Source organism: Protopterus annectens, chromosome 8.part0 (assembly GCF_019279795.1).
Source record: "Protopterus annectens isolate FY-2018-M chromosome 8.part0, PAN1.0, whole genome shotgun sequence".
Taxonomy (NCBI): Eukaryota; Metazoa; Chordata; order Ceratodontiformes; family Protopteridae; genus Protopterus; species Protopterus annectens.
In genome coordinates, this window is record NC_056741.1 from 198,104,832 (window position 1) to 198,125,529 (window position 20,698).

Here is a 20,698-nt window from a genome sequence, read left to right on the forward strand (position 1 = left end):
AACTGAGTGGATCAAGTGTCTGTAGGTCCCCAATGTCTTTGTTTATGAGTTCCATAATGATTCTTTCCATAGCTTTGCAGACACGGCTGGTTAAGCTTATGGGGCAGTAGTTCCCAGGGTCTGTAGAGGCACCTCCTTTGTGGAGTGGGACCACTGTTGCTGTACGCCAGTGTTCAGGTACATATCCTGTAGCAAGGCTAAGGTTAAATAGCTTTTTTATATGCGGGTTTAGCTCCTCTTGGAGTTCACGCAGCATGCAACTGGGGATACCATCAGGTCCCATTGACGCTGTGTTTTTTGCTTTGCTGAGGGCAGCTCTCACCTGGACATCTGAGATGACAGGGAGGTTACATTCAGCTGGGATACGTATTTCTTCTTTTAGACGTGAGGGAGGGGAGAAATTTGCACTGAACCTATCTGCCAGAATGTTGGCAATATCTGTGGGTTCAGTGAATTTTTTGTCATTTTGTACTAACTCTGAGCATATCTGAGGGTTTCCGTCCAGGTTTCTGACATAACTGAAGAAGGCTTTGTGGTTATCTTTAGTGTCTTTGGCGATGTTTCCTCTCAAAGTTGGCCTTGGATGTTTTTATGAGAGAACGTAGCTTTTTACTGGTGCTGATCAGAGCTGCCTTCCCTTTATGGGATTTAGCTCTGTCTTGCAGTAGTTTCCTTCTTTTGTTATACAGTTTGTTTATGGCTGGGGTCCACCAGACAGGGTGCTTTCCCTTGGTGGAGAGGGTCTTGGTTTTATTTGGGATTGCATGATCCATGCATTCTTGGTGATGTCCGTAGAAAGCGTTTGTGAAGGATTCAGCATTGTGGGTTGTGGTATAAACTGGCCCAGTGGGCTTAAAGGATACCATCTCAGTCTTAAGAAGTGTGAAGTTGGTTTTTGAGAAGTTTTTCACTATACTCTTTTGTGCTGGGGGTGGAGGTGGGATATGTATATCCAGGGTGATTAGTTTGTAGTCAGATCTCAATAGTGAGGGGTATACTTCCGGTGTGGAGCATTTTGACTCCATGTTAGTGATGATCAGGTCTAGCATGTTATCTCCCCTTGTAGGAGAGGTGACTAGCTGTTCCAATGCATTTGAGTTTATGAATTCCAGGATCCTTTGGGCTAGGGTGTTTGGGCTAAAATAGTGCACCCAGTCTATGTTAGGGTAGTTGAAGTCTCCCAATAAGATGGTATTTGGTGAGACATTCATATCCTCCAGTGTCTTCAGGAAGGCTGAATGGGGTTCTTGAGATTGGGAGGGTGGTCTGTAACATGCAACCAGTTGAATAACAGTTTTGCCTATGGTTAGTTGCACTTGGATGGTCTCCGATGATTCATGTGTTGCCACTAACCTGGAGGTGTGGGTATCCTTGATGAATATGGACACTCCCCCTCATTTTGTGGTTCAGCTCAGATTTTGGGGCCGAAAAGCATGATACGAGGTGAAGCCTGGTAGTGCTGGGGTGCTCTCAGGAGCCTTGAACCAGGTTTCAGTTACTGCGCAGACATTGATGTTCTCCATACTGAGGAGTGCTTCGACAGCCTGCATCTTGAGATTTAGACTTCTGGCATTGAGCAGCATTACCCTTTATTTTTTTCCATTTTTGATTTCTAAGGTGGTGGGTTCATCTTTTGAGCCTTGCCTAAAAAAGGCACTATGGGGGTAGCAAGAGCCTTAGCCAATATCCAGAAGCCCAGTGGTGACAGGTGCAAGCCGTCCCTTGCGAAGCAGCGTGGCTTGTCCAGCATGTCATCCCAAGCAGACAGACATTGGATTCCCCTAGTATGACACCAGTAATTGAGCCAATTATTAAAGCTAATCATCTTGTCTTTGTACTGTGGCATCATTCTTTGTTAGGGCAAGATGCTGCTCAGGGTCAGGGTCATACCAGCCTGAGCTACATAATCAGAGAGCTCCTCTATGTCTCTTTTCATGTAGTCCAGGGAGGTACGTCTCAGGTCATTCACACCAGCATGGACAATGACAGAGTCATATTTGTATGTGCACTTGAGTGACCTGAGTGCATGTGTTATGTGTCAAATCCTAGCCCCCGATAGGCAGCTCACCGTTACCCTCTCCTTGTTCAGCCTGGTAAGTGGAACGTCAGTGTGTCTGACTATAGAGTCACCTATCACTAGTGTATCAGGCATAGTGTTTGGCCTTAAGGGCTGTGATTGTTTGACACACTGATTTATTGAAGTATGTGTTGCATGTGTTATGTTTTGAGGTGGTGTATTTTTTGGTGTCTGTTTTGGGAGCCTCTGTTGTTTTGGTAAGTTTTTTATTAGAGTCTTCGAGTATGTCTTTTTGTTTTTATGTGTTTGGTTTGCAGTTGGGGTAGGTCTATGTGTGACTGGGTTAGTTGTGTGCGTGGTTGCCTTCTCCTCCTGACTGGTCTTGCCAGTCCTGAGTTGAGAGAGTTCAGCCTCTAGTTTGGCTATGTAGTTGCATCTCTCACATGTATTTGTGTTTGTTGGGAGGAGGAGAGGGTTGTCTGTGTACATGAGACAATTGTAGCATTGTCTCAAGATTCCCAGATTAACCAGTTGAACAGGAGCGGATGCTAGAGGTCTACCACTCGACATGCTAGAATATTATAAGGGAAGTGCTGTGCCTTTAAGGGAAGTGGGTATTCACAGGGGTGGATGTAGTGCTTACTTTTAAGAGGGGTTTTGAGAACAAATGCTAGGTTTAAATATAGCTAGTAGACAGAATATACAAAGAGTAGAGCTTTCTTAAGGGAAAATTTGAAGAGCAGACTTGGCGGAGCCAGAGAAGTTTAACCTTGTTTAACCGGCGCTGCGCTATGCGCACAATCACGCAAAGCCATGCAAATGCGGATTTTAACCAGGGAACTTCAAAAGAGATAGAAATGGTCCAAAACGACCAATTACTACAGCTCTTGTGCTGAGGTCACGACCTTCAAGGACAGGTAGGCTGTACAGGGCTCCCCACTCCCACTGGTGAGCAACAAAACTTCCTTCCAACCAAGTAAGGTAATGGACAACACATGAACTACAACTCAGCCCAGAATATAGCAAGGCCTGTAAACTGGTCTAAACTAGTCGAGGAGAGGCAGGAAACAAGGAATTTTTTTTGTTTGTTTTTGGATAGAAACACACAGAAATGCAGAAAAAGCAATAAATCAGTAGTACAGGCTAGCACACTTTAGTGGGCAGCCTCAACAATTAAATTAAGCAGCAAACAAACAACTTTTTGATCAAAATTCGACTAAAATTTGACTAAAATGTACTTTTAAGTGCAGATGATAAAAAATGCAGTATACAGCTATAAGAACTGTTAAAGCTTGCTTTAGGTAAGCACTAGAAGGTAACACAAGTAAAAAAAAAGCAGGATACTTAATCAAGAAAGCAGTCACTTTTTTCAGTTCTCTGTAGCCAGGACCACTCTGCAGGACCACGTGGAGCTGTGGCTGAGCAGTATAGCTTCAAAAAAATGCCAGAGGTGGATTTTAACCAGGGATCTTCAAAAGAGCTAGAAATGGTCCAAAATGACCAATTACTACAGTTCTTGTGTTGAGGTCACTTCCTTCAAGGACAGGCAGGCTGTACAAGGCTCCCCACTCCCAATGGTGAGCAAAAAAACTTCCTTCCAACCAAGTAAGGTAATGGACAATACAGGAACTACACCACAGCCCAGAATACAGCAAGGCCTGTAAACTGGTCTAACCTAGTCGAGGAGAGGCAGGAAGCAAGGAATATTTTTTTGTTTTTTTTGTTTTTGGATAGAAACACACAGAAATGCAGAAAAAGTGATAAATCAGTAGTACAGGCTAGCACACTTTAGTGGGCAGCCTCAACAATTAAACTAAGCAGCAAACAAACAACTTTTCGATCAAAATTCGACTAAAATTCGACTAAAATGTACTTTTAAGTGCAGATTATAAAAAATGCAGTATACAGCTATAAAAACAGTTAAAGCTTGCTTTAGGTAAGCACTAGAAGGTAACACAAGTAAAAAAAAAAAACAGCAGGATACTTAATCAAGAAAGCAGTCACTTTTTTCAGTTCTCTGTAGCCAGGACCTCGTGGAGTTGTGTCTGAGCAGTTTAGCTTCAAAAAAATGCCAGAGGCGGATTTTAACCAGGGAACTTCAAAAGAGCTAGAAATGGTTCAAAATGACCAATTACTACAGCTCTTATGCTGAGGTCACTTCCTTCAAGAACAGGTAGGCTGTACAAGGCTCCCCACTCCCACTGGTGAGCAAATAAACTTCCTTCCAACCAAGTAAGGTAATGTACAACACAGGAAATCCACCACAGCCAAGAATACAGCAAGGCCTGTAAACTGGTCTAAACTAGTCGAGGAGAGGCAGGAAACAAGGATTTTTTTTGTTGTTTTTGTTTTTGGATAGAAACACACAACAATGCAGAAAAAGCAATAAATCAGTAGTGCAGGTTAGCACACTTTAGTGGGCAGCCTCAACAATTAAATTAAGCAGCAAACAAACAACTTTTCGATCAAAATTCGACTAAAATTAGACTAAAATGTACTTTTAAGTGCAGATGATAAAAAATGCAGTATACAGCAATAAAAACAGTTAAAGCTTGCTTTAGGTAAGCACTAGAAGGTAACACAAGTAAAAAAAAAAACAGCAGGACACTTAATCAAAAAAGCAGTCACTTTTTTCAGTTCTCTGTAGCCAGGACCACTCTGCAGGACCACGTGAAGCTGTGTCTGAGCAGTATAGCTTCAAAAAATGCCAGAGGCAGATTTTAACCAGGGAACTTCAAAAGAGATAGAAATGGTCCAAAATTACCAATTACTACAGCTCTTGTGCTGAGGTCACTTCCTTCAAGGACAGGTAGGCTGTTCAAGGCTCCCCACTCCCACTGGTGAGCAAATAAACTTCCTTCCAACCAAGTAAGATAATGTACAACACAGGAACTACACCACAGCCCAGAATACAGCAAGGCCTGTAAACTGGTCTAAACTAGTCAAGGAGAGGCAGGAAACAAGGATTTTTTTTTGTTTTTTTTTTGTTTTTGGATAGAAACACACAGAAATGCAGAAAAAGCAATAAATCAGTAGTGCAGGCTAGCACACTTTAGTGGGCAGCCTCAACAATTAAATTAAGCAGCAAACAAACAACTTTTCAATCAAAATTCGACTACAATTTGACTAAAATGTACTTTTAAGTGCAGATGATAAAAAATGCAGTATACAGCTATAAAAACAGTTAAAGCTTGCTTTAGCTAAGCACTAGAAGGTAACACAAGTAAAAAAAAAAACAGCAGGATACTTAATCAAGAAAGCAGTCGCTTTTTTCAGTTCTCTGTAGCCAGGACCACTCTGTAGGACCACATGGAGCTGTGTCTGAGCAGTATAGCTTCAAAAAAATGCCAGAGGTGGATTTTAACCAGGGAACTTCAAAAGAGCTAGAAATGGTACAAAATGACCAATTACTACAGCTCTTGTGCTGAGGTCACTTCCTTCAAGGACAGGTAGGCTGTACAAGGCTCCCCACTCCCACTGGTGAGCAAAGAAACTTCCTTCCAACCAAGTAAGGTAATGGACAACACAGGAACTACACCACAGCCCAGAATAGAGCAAGGCCTGTAAACTGGTCTAAACTAGTCGAGGAGAGGCAGGAAACAAGGAATATTTTTTGGGTTTTTTTTGTTTTTGGATAGAAACACACAGAAATGCAAAAAAAAGCAATACATCAGTAGTACAGGCTAGCACACTTTAGTGGGCAGCCTCAACAATTAAATTAAGCAGCAAACAAACAACTTTTCAATCAAAATTTGACTAAAATTCGACTAAAATGTACTTTTAAGTGCAGATGATAAAAAATGCAGTGTACAGCTATAAAAACAGTTAAAGCTTGCTTTAGGTAAGCATTAGAAGGTAACACAAGTAAAAAAAAAAGCAGGATACTTAATCAAGAAAGCAGTCACTTTTTTCAGTTCTCTGTAGCCAGGACCACTCTGCAGGACCACATGGAGCTGTGTCTGAGCAGTATAGCTTCAAAAAAATGCCAGAGGTGGATTTTAACCAGGGAACTTCAAAAGAGCTAGAAATGGTACAAAACGACCAATTACTACAGCTCTTGTGCTGAGGTCACTTCCTTCAAGGACAGGTAGGCTGTACAAGGCTCCCCACTCCCACTGGTGAGCAAAGAAACTTCCTTCCAACCAAGTAAGGTAATGGACAACACAGGAACTACACCACAGCCCAGAATAGAGCAAGGCCTGTAAACTGGTCTAAACTAGTCGAGGAGAGGCAGGAAACAAGGAATATTTTTTTTTTTTTTTTTTTTGTTTTTGGATAGAAACACACAGAAATGCAGAAAAAGCAATACATCAGTAGTACAGGCTAGCACACTTTAGTGGGCAGCCTCAACAATTAAATTAAGCAGCAAACAAACAACTTTTCGATCAAAATTTGACTAAAATTCGACTAAAATGTACTTTAAAGTGCAGATGATAAAAAATGCAGTATACAGCTATAAAAACAGTTAAAGCTTGCTTTAGGTAAGCACTAGAAGGTAACACAAGTAAAAAAAAAACAGCAGGATACTTAATCAAGAGAGCAGTCGCTTTTTTCAGTTCTCTGTAGCCAGGACCACTCTGCAGGACCACGTGGAGCTGTGTCTGAGCAGTATAGCTTCAAAAAAATGCCAGAGGCAGATTTTAACCAGGGAACTTCAAAAGAGCTAGAAATGGTCCAAAATGACCAATTACTACAGCTCTTGTGTTGAGGAAAAGTACAAGGAAAAGTACAAAATAAACAATTCATTGATGACCCAAAAAAATTTTATGGAGAACTGGGAAACAAGATGAAAGGAATTAAAACACTACCAAAAAAAAGAAGAAAGAGATACATTTTGAAGAAATATCGATGAAAATCCTGTGAAAAATAATGGATGCTGAACATATAGTAGAAGTAAAAGAAAGAATAAGACGTTCAAATGTACAAGATATGAAATGGGATGAAGTAATGGTCATAGAAACTGAAACAAAATTAAGAAGAGCTCCTAACTGGAAAACATCAGACCCAGATGAAGTACCTAGCTTCTGGCTTAAAGTATTACATCTTTTCATGAAGATTTCGCCATGAGTAAAAACTATTTATATGCACATCCCAAGCAGTCAGCAACCTGGTTAACAATAGGAAAAATGATATTCCTTCTTAAGAGTGAACCTTGAAGATATCCTAAAAACTTATAGACCAATAAATTGCCTCTGATGATGTATGAACTATACACTGTAATTGATGCTGACAGAGTTTAGCCATTTACAAGAAAATTCAATTGTGGCAATAGAACAAAAGGGGAACAAAACAATGTCATATGAAACAAGGGATCATTTATTGTTAGTCATAATGGATAATTGTTAAAAGGGGAAAGATCTAAGTATGGCATGGATAGACTACTAAGAAAGCATTTGACAGCTTCTTACATTCATGGATACAAGAGTTTTTACAAATTTATAAGATACACCCTACACCGATTGATTATATTAGAATGATCATGATACAGTGCCAAATTCCTTGCAGCTAAGCCATGATGAAGGACAAATTATTTTTCCAAGGATAAAAATTCAAAGGAGGATATTCCTGGGTGAATATTTGTCACCGCTGCTCTTTTGTCTTGCGCTTAACCCATTAAGCTGTCTACTTAATAGATAAGGTCATGGTTACAATTTACCTTTCAGAAAACAACAAAGTGTAAAGACTTTTCATCATCTTTTTATGAATGATTTAAAACTGTACATTTCATCAGATGAGGAACTCAAAGCACAACTGCAAGTTGTCGAAACTTTTTCAGATGATATAAATGTGCAAAAGCAACCTTTAAAACAGGAAAGCTGCAGCACCAAGAAAACATCAGTCTAGTGGCCCAGGATAGTGGACTACACACATGTTGGTTTACAAAGTCCACTGAACTTGTCACAGAAGCAGACAAATGCAGGTTTTAGAAACAGTCACACATCTTACAGCTGGGTGTGATACCTTAATGGCAGAAGGACTGTACACTGAAAGGCATAATAACGTGGCAAGGCTGTTGCAATGGGGATGGTGCAAATGTTATAATACTGAAGTAGCTGAGAAGCACTGGAAATATGACCCACAAAGCATTACAGAAAATAATAAAGTTTATACCACAAGAGATCAACAATTACCAACATTTCAAAAAATAGATGCGAGAAAAACAGATGTAGTAGTCCATGAAAAGAGGACAAAAGTTAAAATTGCTATACCGGTGACTAAATTATTTTATATATAGAGAGACACAGTGTCATAAAATACCAGGATTTGCAGACAGAAATGAGAGCAATGTGTAAGATAGATACCCAGAAAGTTCCAAAGTAGTAGGAACAATTGGTCTCATAAAAAATAATTTGCAGTCATAGTTAGATATGTTATTGATACATGCAATTCCATATGAATTGCAGAAGTGGCCATTCCTTGGCACATTGTGGGTGCTGTAAAGAGTACTTTTTGCTGGCATCAAAGATTGAATGAAACTGCTTACCATTACCAGAGACTTTCATGAAGGCATGAAGGGGTCCATCATGAACGACCGATCCACATCCAAACCTTCTGAGATTCTGAAAGGATTGAAACAGGTGGGTGTACTGGCTCCAAATTATTCAGCATCTTCTTTTCAGTTCTGTTGAAATTTGCTTTCAGAACTACTACAGACTGAATCTTTCTCTGAACCAGAATGGACAGGGACTTCTTCAGACTGTTGAGGCCTGCAGTGAAGAATATGGTGCTTAGGAAGCATCTAAGGGAGTTCCTGCTCACTGATGATGCAGCTATTGCTGCTCACACTCAGCAGGAACTTTAGTCACTCATGACTCACTTTGCATATGTATGCAAGGAATTTGACCTCACAATCAACATATGAAGACCCGGTTGATAGGCCAAAAACTGGGAAATGAGCCATCTCTCAGGGTGAGCGACTGTGCGGTGGAAGTCATCCATGAGTTTGCGTACTTTTGCTGTACAATCTTGTAAAATGTGCTGCTTGACAGAGAGATAAACAAGCAGATTGGAAAAGCCACCACAACATTATCTAGGCTGAAGAAAAGAGTATGAACTAACAAGACATACTATCTGTCTATGTACTATGCCAGTGAAACATGGACTCTACCCTCAAAACCAGAGCAGCAGATCAATGTATTCCATATGTTCTGCTTCAGGCACATACTCAGTATTTCATAGCAGGACAAGATACAGTGCAGTGCTTGAGGGTGCAGGCACCAACTCCATGTTCACCCTTCTAAAACAGATGCTCATGCATTGGTTGTGTCATGCATCATGCATAATGGAGTCTGGAAAGAGGCTGAAAGGGTGACCTAAACTGTGCTAAAAGGACATGTGCAAGCATGACCTCAGTGTTTTATCCATCTACACCTGGGATTCTCTTGCTGCAGACAAATGTGCCTGGAAATGCAAAATGAAGGAAGCTGTCGCTATGTATGAAATCACTTTGTCAAAGGGAGAAGAGGAAAAGAGAACCTTCAACCTGCACACACGCACACACACGCACACACACACACACACACACACACACACACACACACACACACACACACACACACACACACACACACACACGTATGCACACATACACACAGACACGTACGCACACATACACACAGACACGCACACACAAACACATGGCACTCACACATACACAAACACACGACACTCACACATACACAAACACACACATACACATACACAAACACACACGTTCACTCACACATACACACACACACACACACACACACACACACACACACACACACACACACACACATACACATACAGGAGCATACCCTTACTGACAAACACATGCACATATTATTTTTTACTGCAGTAATCATTTATCATAAATGGGTATCACGTTTTGTCTTTACTGAAAAGAGGATGCTGGCCTAGTGGGACTAACCCAGTCAAAACACATATAGTAAGCAAATAAATATTTCATTAATACAATAAAAATAAAAAGAAATGCATCAAAAGCAAGTTTGTATCATTTCTTTGTTATTTGGTGTTAAACTAATGGTATATGGTACCAAACAAATGTGTTCATGTCTTATAATAATTATTATTACTTACGGAAGAGGTTCTAACTGCCATAACCAAGTCTCATTAAAATTTGTTCTGGGCTTACTCCCACTTCCACTGTTAGGTGATTCAGCTTGAAGTTTCATTGCTGCAACTGGCCTTGCTGCACCCACATCACCTTCAGATGAGAAACAGCACTATTACTACCATATTTTCTAAATCTGATATGCCTTTAACTTTATTCAAACAAAGAATACAATCCAGAAAACAGCATAGTAAAAAAAAAAAAAAAAACATTAAGCAAGTTGCATAACTTATCATACTAGTCCTTAATCTTCTTATTGACAAAAATAGAGAAATAAAAATAACTGCTCTGTCAAAATTTTGATTTAAAGTGCATGTTGTTTGTTTCTTAAATCAGGTTACTCTAAAAGCAATGCTGAAACAGCCATCAGTGGGTTCCAGAATATTTCAGATGTTGTTTAAGTTTAGTACCTACTGCAGATAAAGGTTAGAGTAGACATTATTTATACTAACAGATGTTTGAAATGTGTATTAATTTATATGAATTTCTAGCTCACATCCCAAATAACAGTAGATAACAGGTAAAAGAGAGAATAGCAAATCACATGACTCTGACTCCTGTTCACTAGTCGCACAATAGTCATATATGCATTTAAGCTGATGACTCTGCCCCTCTACCTCTTTTTTTCTTTCTTTTCTTCACTGTTTAAATCATCTTACCATTCCAATCATGTTTCACAAAAAAAAAAAAAATAAATAAATAATTTTTTTAAATGATTTTTTTCACTGAAATATAAGCTAAACATTCTAAATTCTAATTATTGATGTGATACAAAAACGGAAGTCTAAACACGATCAAAATTTGTGAATACTAATGAAGCTGCCGTAACCTCCAATAATGGTGAGAACTTAAGTGATTTTTATGCCTTATGTAAAACATTTGAAGATGATCTATACAGACTGCAACGTTTTGTGTGGCAAAGGCTACATCTAGAAGCCTGTCTACATTTTCGGGTGGTACCAAGTGGGATGCGGGTTTTTTGCATGCCCACCTATGGGGATAGCCACCCGATCTTGTTAAAACAATGGCAAGATTTGAACATAGACTTAGGCTTCAGATATATGAAGCTTCTCATACAATACTTTCAGCCACTAGAAACTGAGTTATGGAGCAAGGCTGATGCAGCTTATAAAGATCTTATTGAGCGCTTTAACTCAGATTTTTGTTTAAATAAATTAAACAATATATGCACGCAGGTTAATGCTTTCAGCATCAGACTTAAACAGACTAAACAAAAGAAGTTATTGAGAGATCACAATGACTTCCAATGTGGCCAGATTTTTGTTTGGCCCAGAACTCATAATACTGACACCAGCAATGAAGCTGTTTCTTCAGCTTGTCACTTGCCATCAAGGAACAGGGAGAATACTTCCACAGTGACTCCATCTTTACGAGATGTACCGTCTTTCTCTACTTCTAACATAATGGGAAATAAAGAGCCTGTGTCAGTGATACAAACTGATGCTGGCAGCCTTGCCGACTCCATGGGTACTGACACACCTCCACCCAATCAACTAGCATTTCTAGACAAGCAAGTTGCCTCTGTACTTGGGGCCATACCCAAGGTTCCCACCAATGATAATGCTCATTTTTTACCATATCCAGTCAAGCAGAATTATCAAAACAGGGGACGCTCGAACAGCAGAGGCCCAAGAAAAAGAAAATCATCAGGGGAAAGATTCAGACAGACAAGGAGAACAAGGCATTGACTGATCTGGTTTTTAATTTCTCTGATGTTATATTGGATACTACACAAGTCAACCTTTTAAACAAAGGCCTCACCTTTATTCCGGCATGTTCTGCTGCTTTGAGTGAAACCCTCATTGATTTAAGACTTTTTTGTCGTTTGTTGTTCTTGAAGTTATTTTTTTCAGATCAACAACAGATTAATATGATTGATAAAAAGCTATCTCAGTTTAAGCGAAAGAGTAATTTCATGCCAATTATGCCCAGTCATGCAGAGTGTTTTTTAAAGCTTTGTGAGTTGGATTTTTATACTCTTTTTTCGAACAACAATAATAAAGTAGCATATTATAATTTAACTGCTCCAGAACACAAATCCCTCAACGATCTCAAACATAGAAAGACATCACCATTAAACCTGCCGATAAAGGTGGCGGGGTAGTAGTACTTAACACCTCAGACTATATAGCTAACATGCTCTCCATGCTTACTGATCAGGGTACCTATAAAGAAATTCATATAAATGAAGTCAAGAACATCATTCATAACATTCATGACACCTTGTATGATTTAGTCATGTGTAGGCAGATCAGCAAAGAGATTTATGAATTTTTTTATATTGAACATCCAGTCTTACCCATTATAAAGGGCCTGCCCAAGATCCACAAGAATGTAATGCCCATACCAATGAGACCGAATGTATCGGGGGAGAATTGGGCAACCTATAATATTATTACCTTTATTGAGCATTTATTAAAACCTATAGTTGAGTCATTTCCATCTATATTGAGAGATACTAACCAGCTGCTAGAGTATTTGAGCAATATAACATTAAACACTGATCAATATGGATATCTTCTTATCACTTTAGACGTTAAGAACTTGTTTACCTGTATACCTAATGATATAGGTATACAATCTATTTGAGAGGTACTTACAAGTGAATCACCATATAGTAGTGACAGGAATATCTTAATCTGTCAACTACTTGATTTGGTACTAAATAACAATGTCTTTATGTTCGGTGAGAAATGTTATTTACAGCAGTGGGGTGTTGCCATGGGCACACCCTGCGCTAACTCATATGCTAACCTAGTGGTTCTAGATTGGGTGAAGAACCATGTATTTAATCACCCTTTGTTCAAGAAGGTAAAAGTGTACAAACGCTTTGTAGATGATATTCTTATCATCTGGGAAGGTACTCAGATAGAGTTTGACCTATTTTGGTCATGCATAGCATGTACTAGCCCCTTTCTTTCATTCACCCAAGAAAGTTCCGAAACATCTATTTCATTTTTAGATGTGTCGCTAAAGATAAATGACTGTGGACAGATTACATCTTCCCTGTACAGGAAATCGGTTTGGAAAAATACGATACTTAAGTACGATAGTATGCACCCCAGATATACATTCTCTGGCATCGTTAAATCCAATTTATGAGAATCAAGAGACTCTGTAAAGAACAGCATTCAGTACTAGCAGAAGCTGATTTGATGGAATCCTTGTTTAATGATAGAGGTTATAATTTAAACATGGTGAAGGACATTAGGTATACAGTTTTGGGTCCTTGGTCACCCGAAACTGTTAATGTTAATACCAACAATATACATAGGTTCCAATACAATACGTATGACTCAAGTAGATTGGTTAAATATACCATCAAATATACGAGTGATGTGAAGAGTATTCAAGGGGTGATCTCTCGTAATTGGAACGTTCTTACCATGGATGTTGTAACCAGAGAGTTGGTAGGGGAAAGACCAAAATTTTTATATAAAAACTGTGATAATTTGAAAAGGATTCTATGTAATGACTCACCTATTAATACAATAGACATTGCTTCCAGTAGGCTTAATCAAGGAATGCATCCATGTAATAATTGTAATAGATGTGGCTATATCACTACCACCCAGGAATATCATCATCCCAATATGAACTATAGCTTCAATCCCAGGTTCGCTGCTACATGCGACACAAAGAATGTAATATATCTTGCAACTTGCCTAGGCTATGCAGCATTTTACATAGGCTTAACGAAAAGAAAACTCAGTGACAGGATTTACAACCATATATATGACATCAGAAAGGGCAATGAGAACAATGCCCTGGCCAAACATCTAATGGAATACCCTTCACATCTCTCCTTTCGTTTCAGAGTATTAGAAATAGTAGCCCTGAGCTTGAGGGGTGGTAATGATGTGAATAGGTTGGCCAAGGCTGAGTTAAATTGGATATTGAAATTAGGGGCACATTTACCTCCAGGCCTTAATAATTCCATCTCTATTAAGCCCTTGCTTGAATGTACTAGAGTCTACCAGTAGATAATGATAGTTCCATCTTCATGAATTTCCATGAATGTTCATGGGATTGATAGTACTATTTTGGTATATATTATGTTAATGCATCATAGTATTTTGATTTATTGCTATAGGTAGTGTAAAACAACTTTAACATGGAGATCCATACTTTTATCCTTGTATTCAATGCTTTATACTTTGGATAGTTAGGATTTTTTACATCAAGTCTATATATATTTACATGCACTTTTATCATTTTCCAAGTTCACAACATATCATTGGTGGTCATTTATTTGACATGTAGTAAGTTTTATATAATTTTGAATTAGCATGTCTTTATTGTTTGATTATTCATATAGTCGTGTTTTTTCTACCACGAGTATATGTTTCTTCTGAGTCATAAGTTAGGATTATGTTTTCTACATGCACGATATGCATTCATATGTTTTATTAATTTTCGTTTGCAAACTGTTACCCATGGAGTCTACATAGCACTCAAGCCTTGCAGCTATACTCAGACAAGGCATGCATTATTGTTATTTCTTATTTAATTAGGTTTTAATTTGAACGTGCCTGCTTAATGCAGATGCGTTTTATATTATCTGTAAATATGCAGCATTTTAGAGATGTCATAGATTTTTTGTTGTTTCTATACATGGGCACCAGGTTTTGTGGATGGGTATGTTTTGCGTTGAGTTATATAACGAGATATACCACTATACCTGTTAAGGTTGCATAATACTTGAGCCCTTAAGGAATGTGTTGACAGGAGGCGTGTCCATTGACACGACTTACTGTTATAGCACATTGCGATCGATGCCCTTACTTAGATTTATGTCAACTTTTAGTTAAGGATGTGCATTTAGCATTAAATATACTTTATTAAGAGTAGAATATACCTTCTTAAGCTACAATACATTGTTTAATGACAAGCAGTGATGTGCCTAACGAGAAATACCATACCGTGTATTAACGCTCCATTATAATGGTTTTTGCCCTCATTCACTTGAAATGTAGGAATGCACCAGTAATAACTACATCATGTGGAGTAAATAGTAATATACCAAACTGCAGTACACAATTGAGTGGTCTGCAGCGATATGTATATTTAGAAATGCTTTTAAGGATAGGCAGATTACTTAATGTTAAAAGTAATGGTTGGTTTATTTATTCATCATGTGTAGATTTTTCGTTTGGACTTACAACTTATAAGTTAGCTTCCACTGTTTAGTGAGATGTTGCAGCCAAATGAATTGTTTTATTGGATAATTGTTTGATAATTAATGCTACTCTTCCCACCTAGTTTAGTATATAAAGGAAGAGTTTTGTATTTGCTATTATCTGAAGAAGCGTAGGTTTCACTATGCGAAAGCGCTCATCTATTTGTCAATGCAATAAATTATTGTTTTACTTTTACTACGAAGTATTGGAAGTGACTTTTTGATCGTGTTTAGACTTCCGTTTTTGTATCACATCATTATCGCTGGTTTTGTGACGGGAGTCTATTCAGCTTTGGAGCTGTTTCCTCTTTTCTCTTTGAAATTCTAATTATTATGTGAATAACTATTAAACAGATCAGTTTTAAAATGCCATTGTTATCATTTTTTATCATAATATGTATGAGGAGCAAACAGAAAGAACTTTGGCTCTATTTCTTCTTTAAACGTTGATTTTTCTTTCTCCCGTGTCAGTCTGCTGACCTTTTCATTTTCACTGGGTGAGAATATTATGCCTCATTTGTATTTTGGGGTGAGGGTCAATAACACCAGAATAAGTGCCATCGTCAAAAAGGAGGCTTGAGCTTTGTGATTTAAGTCATAACTCACCCCATCCATGCTTATTGGCATCCAAAGTGTTGGTGAGCAATGAGACTTGGCAATGCTCTGCCTCACTTTTGCATGAGGCGATCATTTGTCTTTGCACACCTCCAAAGATAAACACCTGCATGTTATTGCTCGCCTATACTAAAGAGTCTATTGCAAAAATCATGCCTTCATGCAAATAATCCTTTGGGAATACAATTCTATTCAATGCAACCTTCTCTTCAGTAAATTGATTTTCAGTAAAGTGGGGGTTGCAACATTTTTGGCATTGAGGATGGGTCTTCTATCATTAAGAAATACAGGATTTTGACTCCTAGGATCTGGTCTAATTGACATTTGCCTTATTATTTTTTGATATGGTTGACAGATTTTTTTCTAACAAAAGCTATACTGACTGTTGCTTTTATTATTTTCAGGTGTTGGAAACCTGGAGAAGATTTTACCAAATGCCATATTCTATGTGAAAATAGTTTATGATATAGTTGCAATGATTTAGTCAAGTGAGATGGATAGTTTGGCTTAAAGTAAACTTGGATAACACTTTAGACATAAAAGAAGGAATAGTTTTTTTAAAGCAGTCCTATCTTTGTGGAAAATGAGATAAGGTTGACCCACCATAAGCTTAGGACCCAGACAGTCTTCTTGAAGAGGTTAGAGTTATAAGTAATACTGTGTTTTCCATGACAAGAACCTCAAGCGGGCCAAATGAGCCGACTAAAATGGAATAAGAGTTGGTTCTTCTAACACAAAATTAAAATCAGATGAAGGAGCCACTGGCTTACAAGAAGGTTTCTTATGCAAAACTCCTTTCAAAAGCATGTTTTCATGAGACTGCATAGAAAGAGGGGAATCCATGGGCAGACATGAACTTTATAGAGGAGTGAGACAGGCCACAGGACAGTCACTTACAAAAATATTGTAAAACAAGAGAAACATTTTGTCCTGAATAGGTGCTGATTATTTGGTTGGTACCAAGAAGAAAACCTTTTTCCATCTGCTAATATAGGATTTTCTTGTAGCAGTCATTCTTGCCTCCATTAATTCCTGCTACATGGCCTCATAAACAGGTATTTAAAAGTTATTAAAGTCCTGTCATTCAATTGCAGTTGATTGGGTTCAAGATATATATAAAATACCCATGATCTTGAATGAATAAATACAGTTTTGCAAGAAACTTGTTGTAATTGTTCCGGCCATTTCCAAAACAAGGGAGAAACACTTTTGCCAGGGCTAGAAGGGAATCACTACAATGATGTTTTTGGTGTCCTTCTCAATCCTCAGAAGTAACCCTGAAATCAGTGGAAAGGGTAGAAAGGCATACAGGAACATTCCTCTCCAATGAAAGGAAAAGGAATTGGTCTTCCAGGTCTTTTTGCATGGAGTCCTGGAGCAGAATTTTGACAGTTGATTGTTTAGAGAGGAAGCACAAAGATCTACTTGAGGTGTTCCTCACTTCATGATTTATCTTCCTTTTGTGAGGTTCTGTCCTGGAATAGCTCAGCTTGTCTGCCAAACAATTTTGCTCTGACTGAATGTAAAATGCCTATAGAATGAGACTGTACTACAAACCTGTATCCCATGCTAACATGGTGTGTTGCAAAAGGGCTAAGCTATAGCACCCCCTTACTTGTTTATGTACCACATCACTGTGGTGCTTTTTGTAAAGATATAAAGAGTCCTAGGGGAGCACAGACGAGTCACAGACATGACTGAACATTTTTAAGAGCTAACATATATTTTACGTTCTTGTGTTTTGGTCTTTCTTTTTGTTCCAAAGACCCTGCACTTTTATGCCCATAGAAATTGCCCACTAAGAAGAAAATGAGGTATCTGTTGTGACTGACTGTGTAGGACAAGGTGGAGAAAATGAGCAGTAGAACAACTATGGCAGGGTGAGAGGAGCAACTGCCCTGGGGGTAAAGTGTTGGGCGCCGTGGTCAGCTGATCCCGATATCTCAAGTAAAAAAGTAGAAGGAATCCTGGAAGACAAAGCTGTAGCACAATTCTTTTAATAAAAACTAACCTTGACAACAAATGGCGAGTGCTTTCACACCGAAGTGCTTCTTCAGACAAATAACATCACAGCAAAACACATTTATATATATTTATGTTATTTATATAAGACTGGGATCTGGAATTTTTCCATTCTTCTGGGCTATACAAGTTTTTTTTTTTTTTTTTTTTTTTTTTTTCTCAAGTGTTTAGACTATCCTTCCTTTTAAGAGTTAGCACCACAAATCACTTGCTTTAAAAACAGTAACATTCATTTGTTTTGTTCCAACAATGCATTTGGCTGTTTGGTTAAAAATGAATAAATAGTGTGTTTTCAAAATAAACAAAATTGAAAAAGTCAGTCAGCCAAATACATTTGTGAGGTTAGGAATGCTCATCAAGAACTGCAAATGAAAAACAATTATGGAATAAACTAATTTAAAATGAAAAAAGAAAATAGCTATAACATATTTGTATTTGTGACATAAAGAATCAGATACTCTCCTAAGTAGACCCTACATCTTCAGCATCAGTTTATAAAGCTGTGGGAATGAAACATGGCATTCCCTTTCATGTAAGCTGATTCTGTAAGGTTATAGACTTTGAGTTGAATTCATAAAAGTTAACAAGTGCTGTACACTAGGTATACACATCAAGGTAACGTTTCTTAATTCAGAGACAGAGCCATCTCAGTGCTTTCGCAACAAGATATGCAGCACTGTGGTGGGCTGTTTCTATGGCTGTGCAAAATGCTAAAGAGACAGTCAGGAATAGAAGCATATACCGATTAGTCATGTGCTCTATGGTAATGTCTGTGATAAGCCATTTATGTAATAAAGCGATTCTTATTCACTTGGGTGGGTAGATTAGCATGACCACTGATGGTTGATTGCTGTAATAAACACACCCCAAAAGTCATGTTCTTTTATCACTGTAGAGGTACGAGCTGGGAAGTTTAGTGGTAAGTTAATGTCTGTGTGAGTTTGTGTGTGTGACTGTATATGAGGCACTGACTAGGTAAGTGTGTGACTGTCTGGGTGGTAGCAGTAGTGGAGTTAGGTAGGGGGTAGATTAGGTAGGAGTGTGTGTGTGTGTGTGTGTGTGTGTGTGTGTGTGTGTGTGTGTGTGTGTGTGTGTGTGTGTGTGTGTGTGTGTGTGTGTGCGTGTGTGCGTGTGTGCGTGCGTGTGTGTGTGTGTGTGTGTGTGTGTGTGTGTGTGTGTGTGTGTGTGTGTGTGTGTGTGTGTGCAAGGGTTTGTGTGTGTACCGGGTAAATCTGTGGGTGTGTTTGTGAATGGAGACTATGCATATATGTGTGTGTGGGGGGAGTTAGGTTGTGGTGTCTGTCATACTTCTACATACCCCAAGACTAATAGGCAAAGTCTACAGCAATAGGTTGGTGGGACACTTAGACACCAAGGATAACTCTTATTATATGATTCAGTGAGACTTTAGACACCAGGGCTAACACATAATATATTGGTTGTGAAATACTAGACCTCTTCTTTCATCCTGTAATGACACTTATACATAATAGGCATTAAATGGGGAAAGATTAGATACCAGGGAGAACTCTCTGTGTTATTTCTTGATGACACTTACATTGCCGCCTCACAGCAATAGGTTCTCCGGTTCGATCCTCAGCTAGGGTACCTTCTATGCAGAGTCTGCATGTCTTCCCTGTGGCCACGTGGGTTTCCTCTGGGTGCTCTGGTTTTGTCCCACATCCCAAAGACATGCTGTAGGTGGATTGGACACACTGAATTGGCCCTAGGTGTGAGTGCATGCATGCATGTGTGTGCCTTCTGTGGAAGGTTGGGCGCTGGGCTGGCATCTCAACACTGTAAAACTCCACTGCCAATCATGAGCGGACAGTGATCCGCTGTGGTGTCCCATAACCAGGAAAAGCCAAAAAAAGAAGAAGAAGACTTACACATAATGAGATTGGGTGGGGAAACACTAGTAACTAGAGATACTACCAATAGTATCACTTAATTGCACTTTAAAAAAATAATTAAAATATGTTGTCAGGAACCAAGTGGCAGCAGGCATAATATAATATACTGTGCCTTAAGGGTACTAAAAAGGAGTTGAACACTGCACCGTTGGGACAGTAAACATCTGAACTAACCCACCACACTAACTGAGAAGCTAATGCAATTTTTTTTTTACTTAAATATTGAGGATTTTGAACATTAGATAATACCTGAAACAATTCTTGATGTAGAGAGGAGCAGAGACAGAGTACAGCAGGCATAACTCCCAATCTTGTTGTACAGTACAGAAAAACAACAAGGATGGAGTGAACATTTACCTTCTACAAGCTTACAAAGTTCCTGCTATAACAGTTTTTACACTGTGCTGGATTTACTGAAAGATATGAAGTGTGAAACTTTAAAGTTTGAAATCATTCCTGAGTTATGTTGACAGGAAAAAGGAGATATCGAGGATGTTTTGACTACACAGGGACAAGTATGGAGTATGCACATATATGTGTGTGTGTGTGTGTGTGTGTGTGTGTGTGTGTGTGTGTGTGTGTGTGTGTGTGTGTGTATTTTAATATGCTATCTGTGGAAGAGTGAATTGGGTTGCATTTGCTACAGTGATGTGGTTTCTGCCACTGACAACTACGACAAGAAGTGTTGTTCTGCACTCACGGTAATTAAAGGTGATTCAGAGACATGCAAATTAGTAAGATTTTACATTGTGATAACAAGACCTTTTTACTTCAGCACTTAATGTGCACAGTGGGTCTCTTTATTAATCACTGGG

The 20,698-nt window shown here is 38.7% G+C and overlaps 1 protein-coding gene across 1 annotated transcript in view; it reads right to left on the reverse strand.

Moving 5' to 3' along the window:
* LOC122808698 (alpha-2-macroglobulin-like protein 1) overlaps positions 1-20,698 on the reverse strand; it is a 488,551-nt gene that overhangs the window by 193,758 nt on the left and 274,095 nt on the right. Inside the window, exon 18 of the mRNA XM_044079684.1 lies at positions 10,100-10,226. Within this exon, the coding sequence (XP_043935619.1) occupies positions 10,100-10,226 (127 nt within the window). The remainder of the gene's footprint in view (positions 1-10,099; positions 10,227-20,698) is intronic.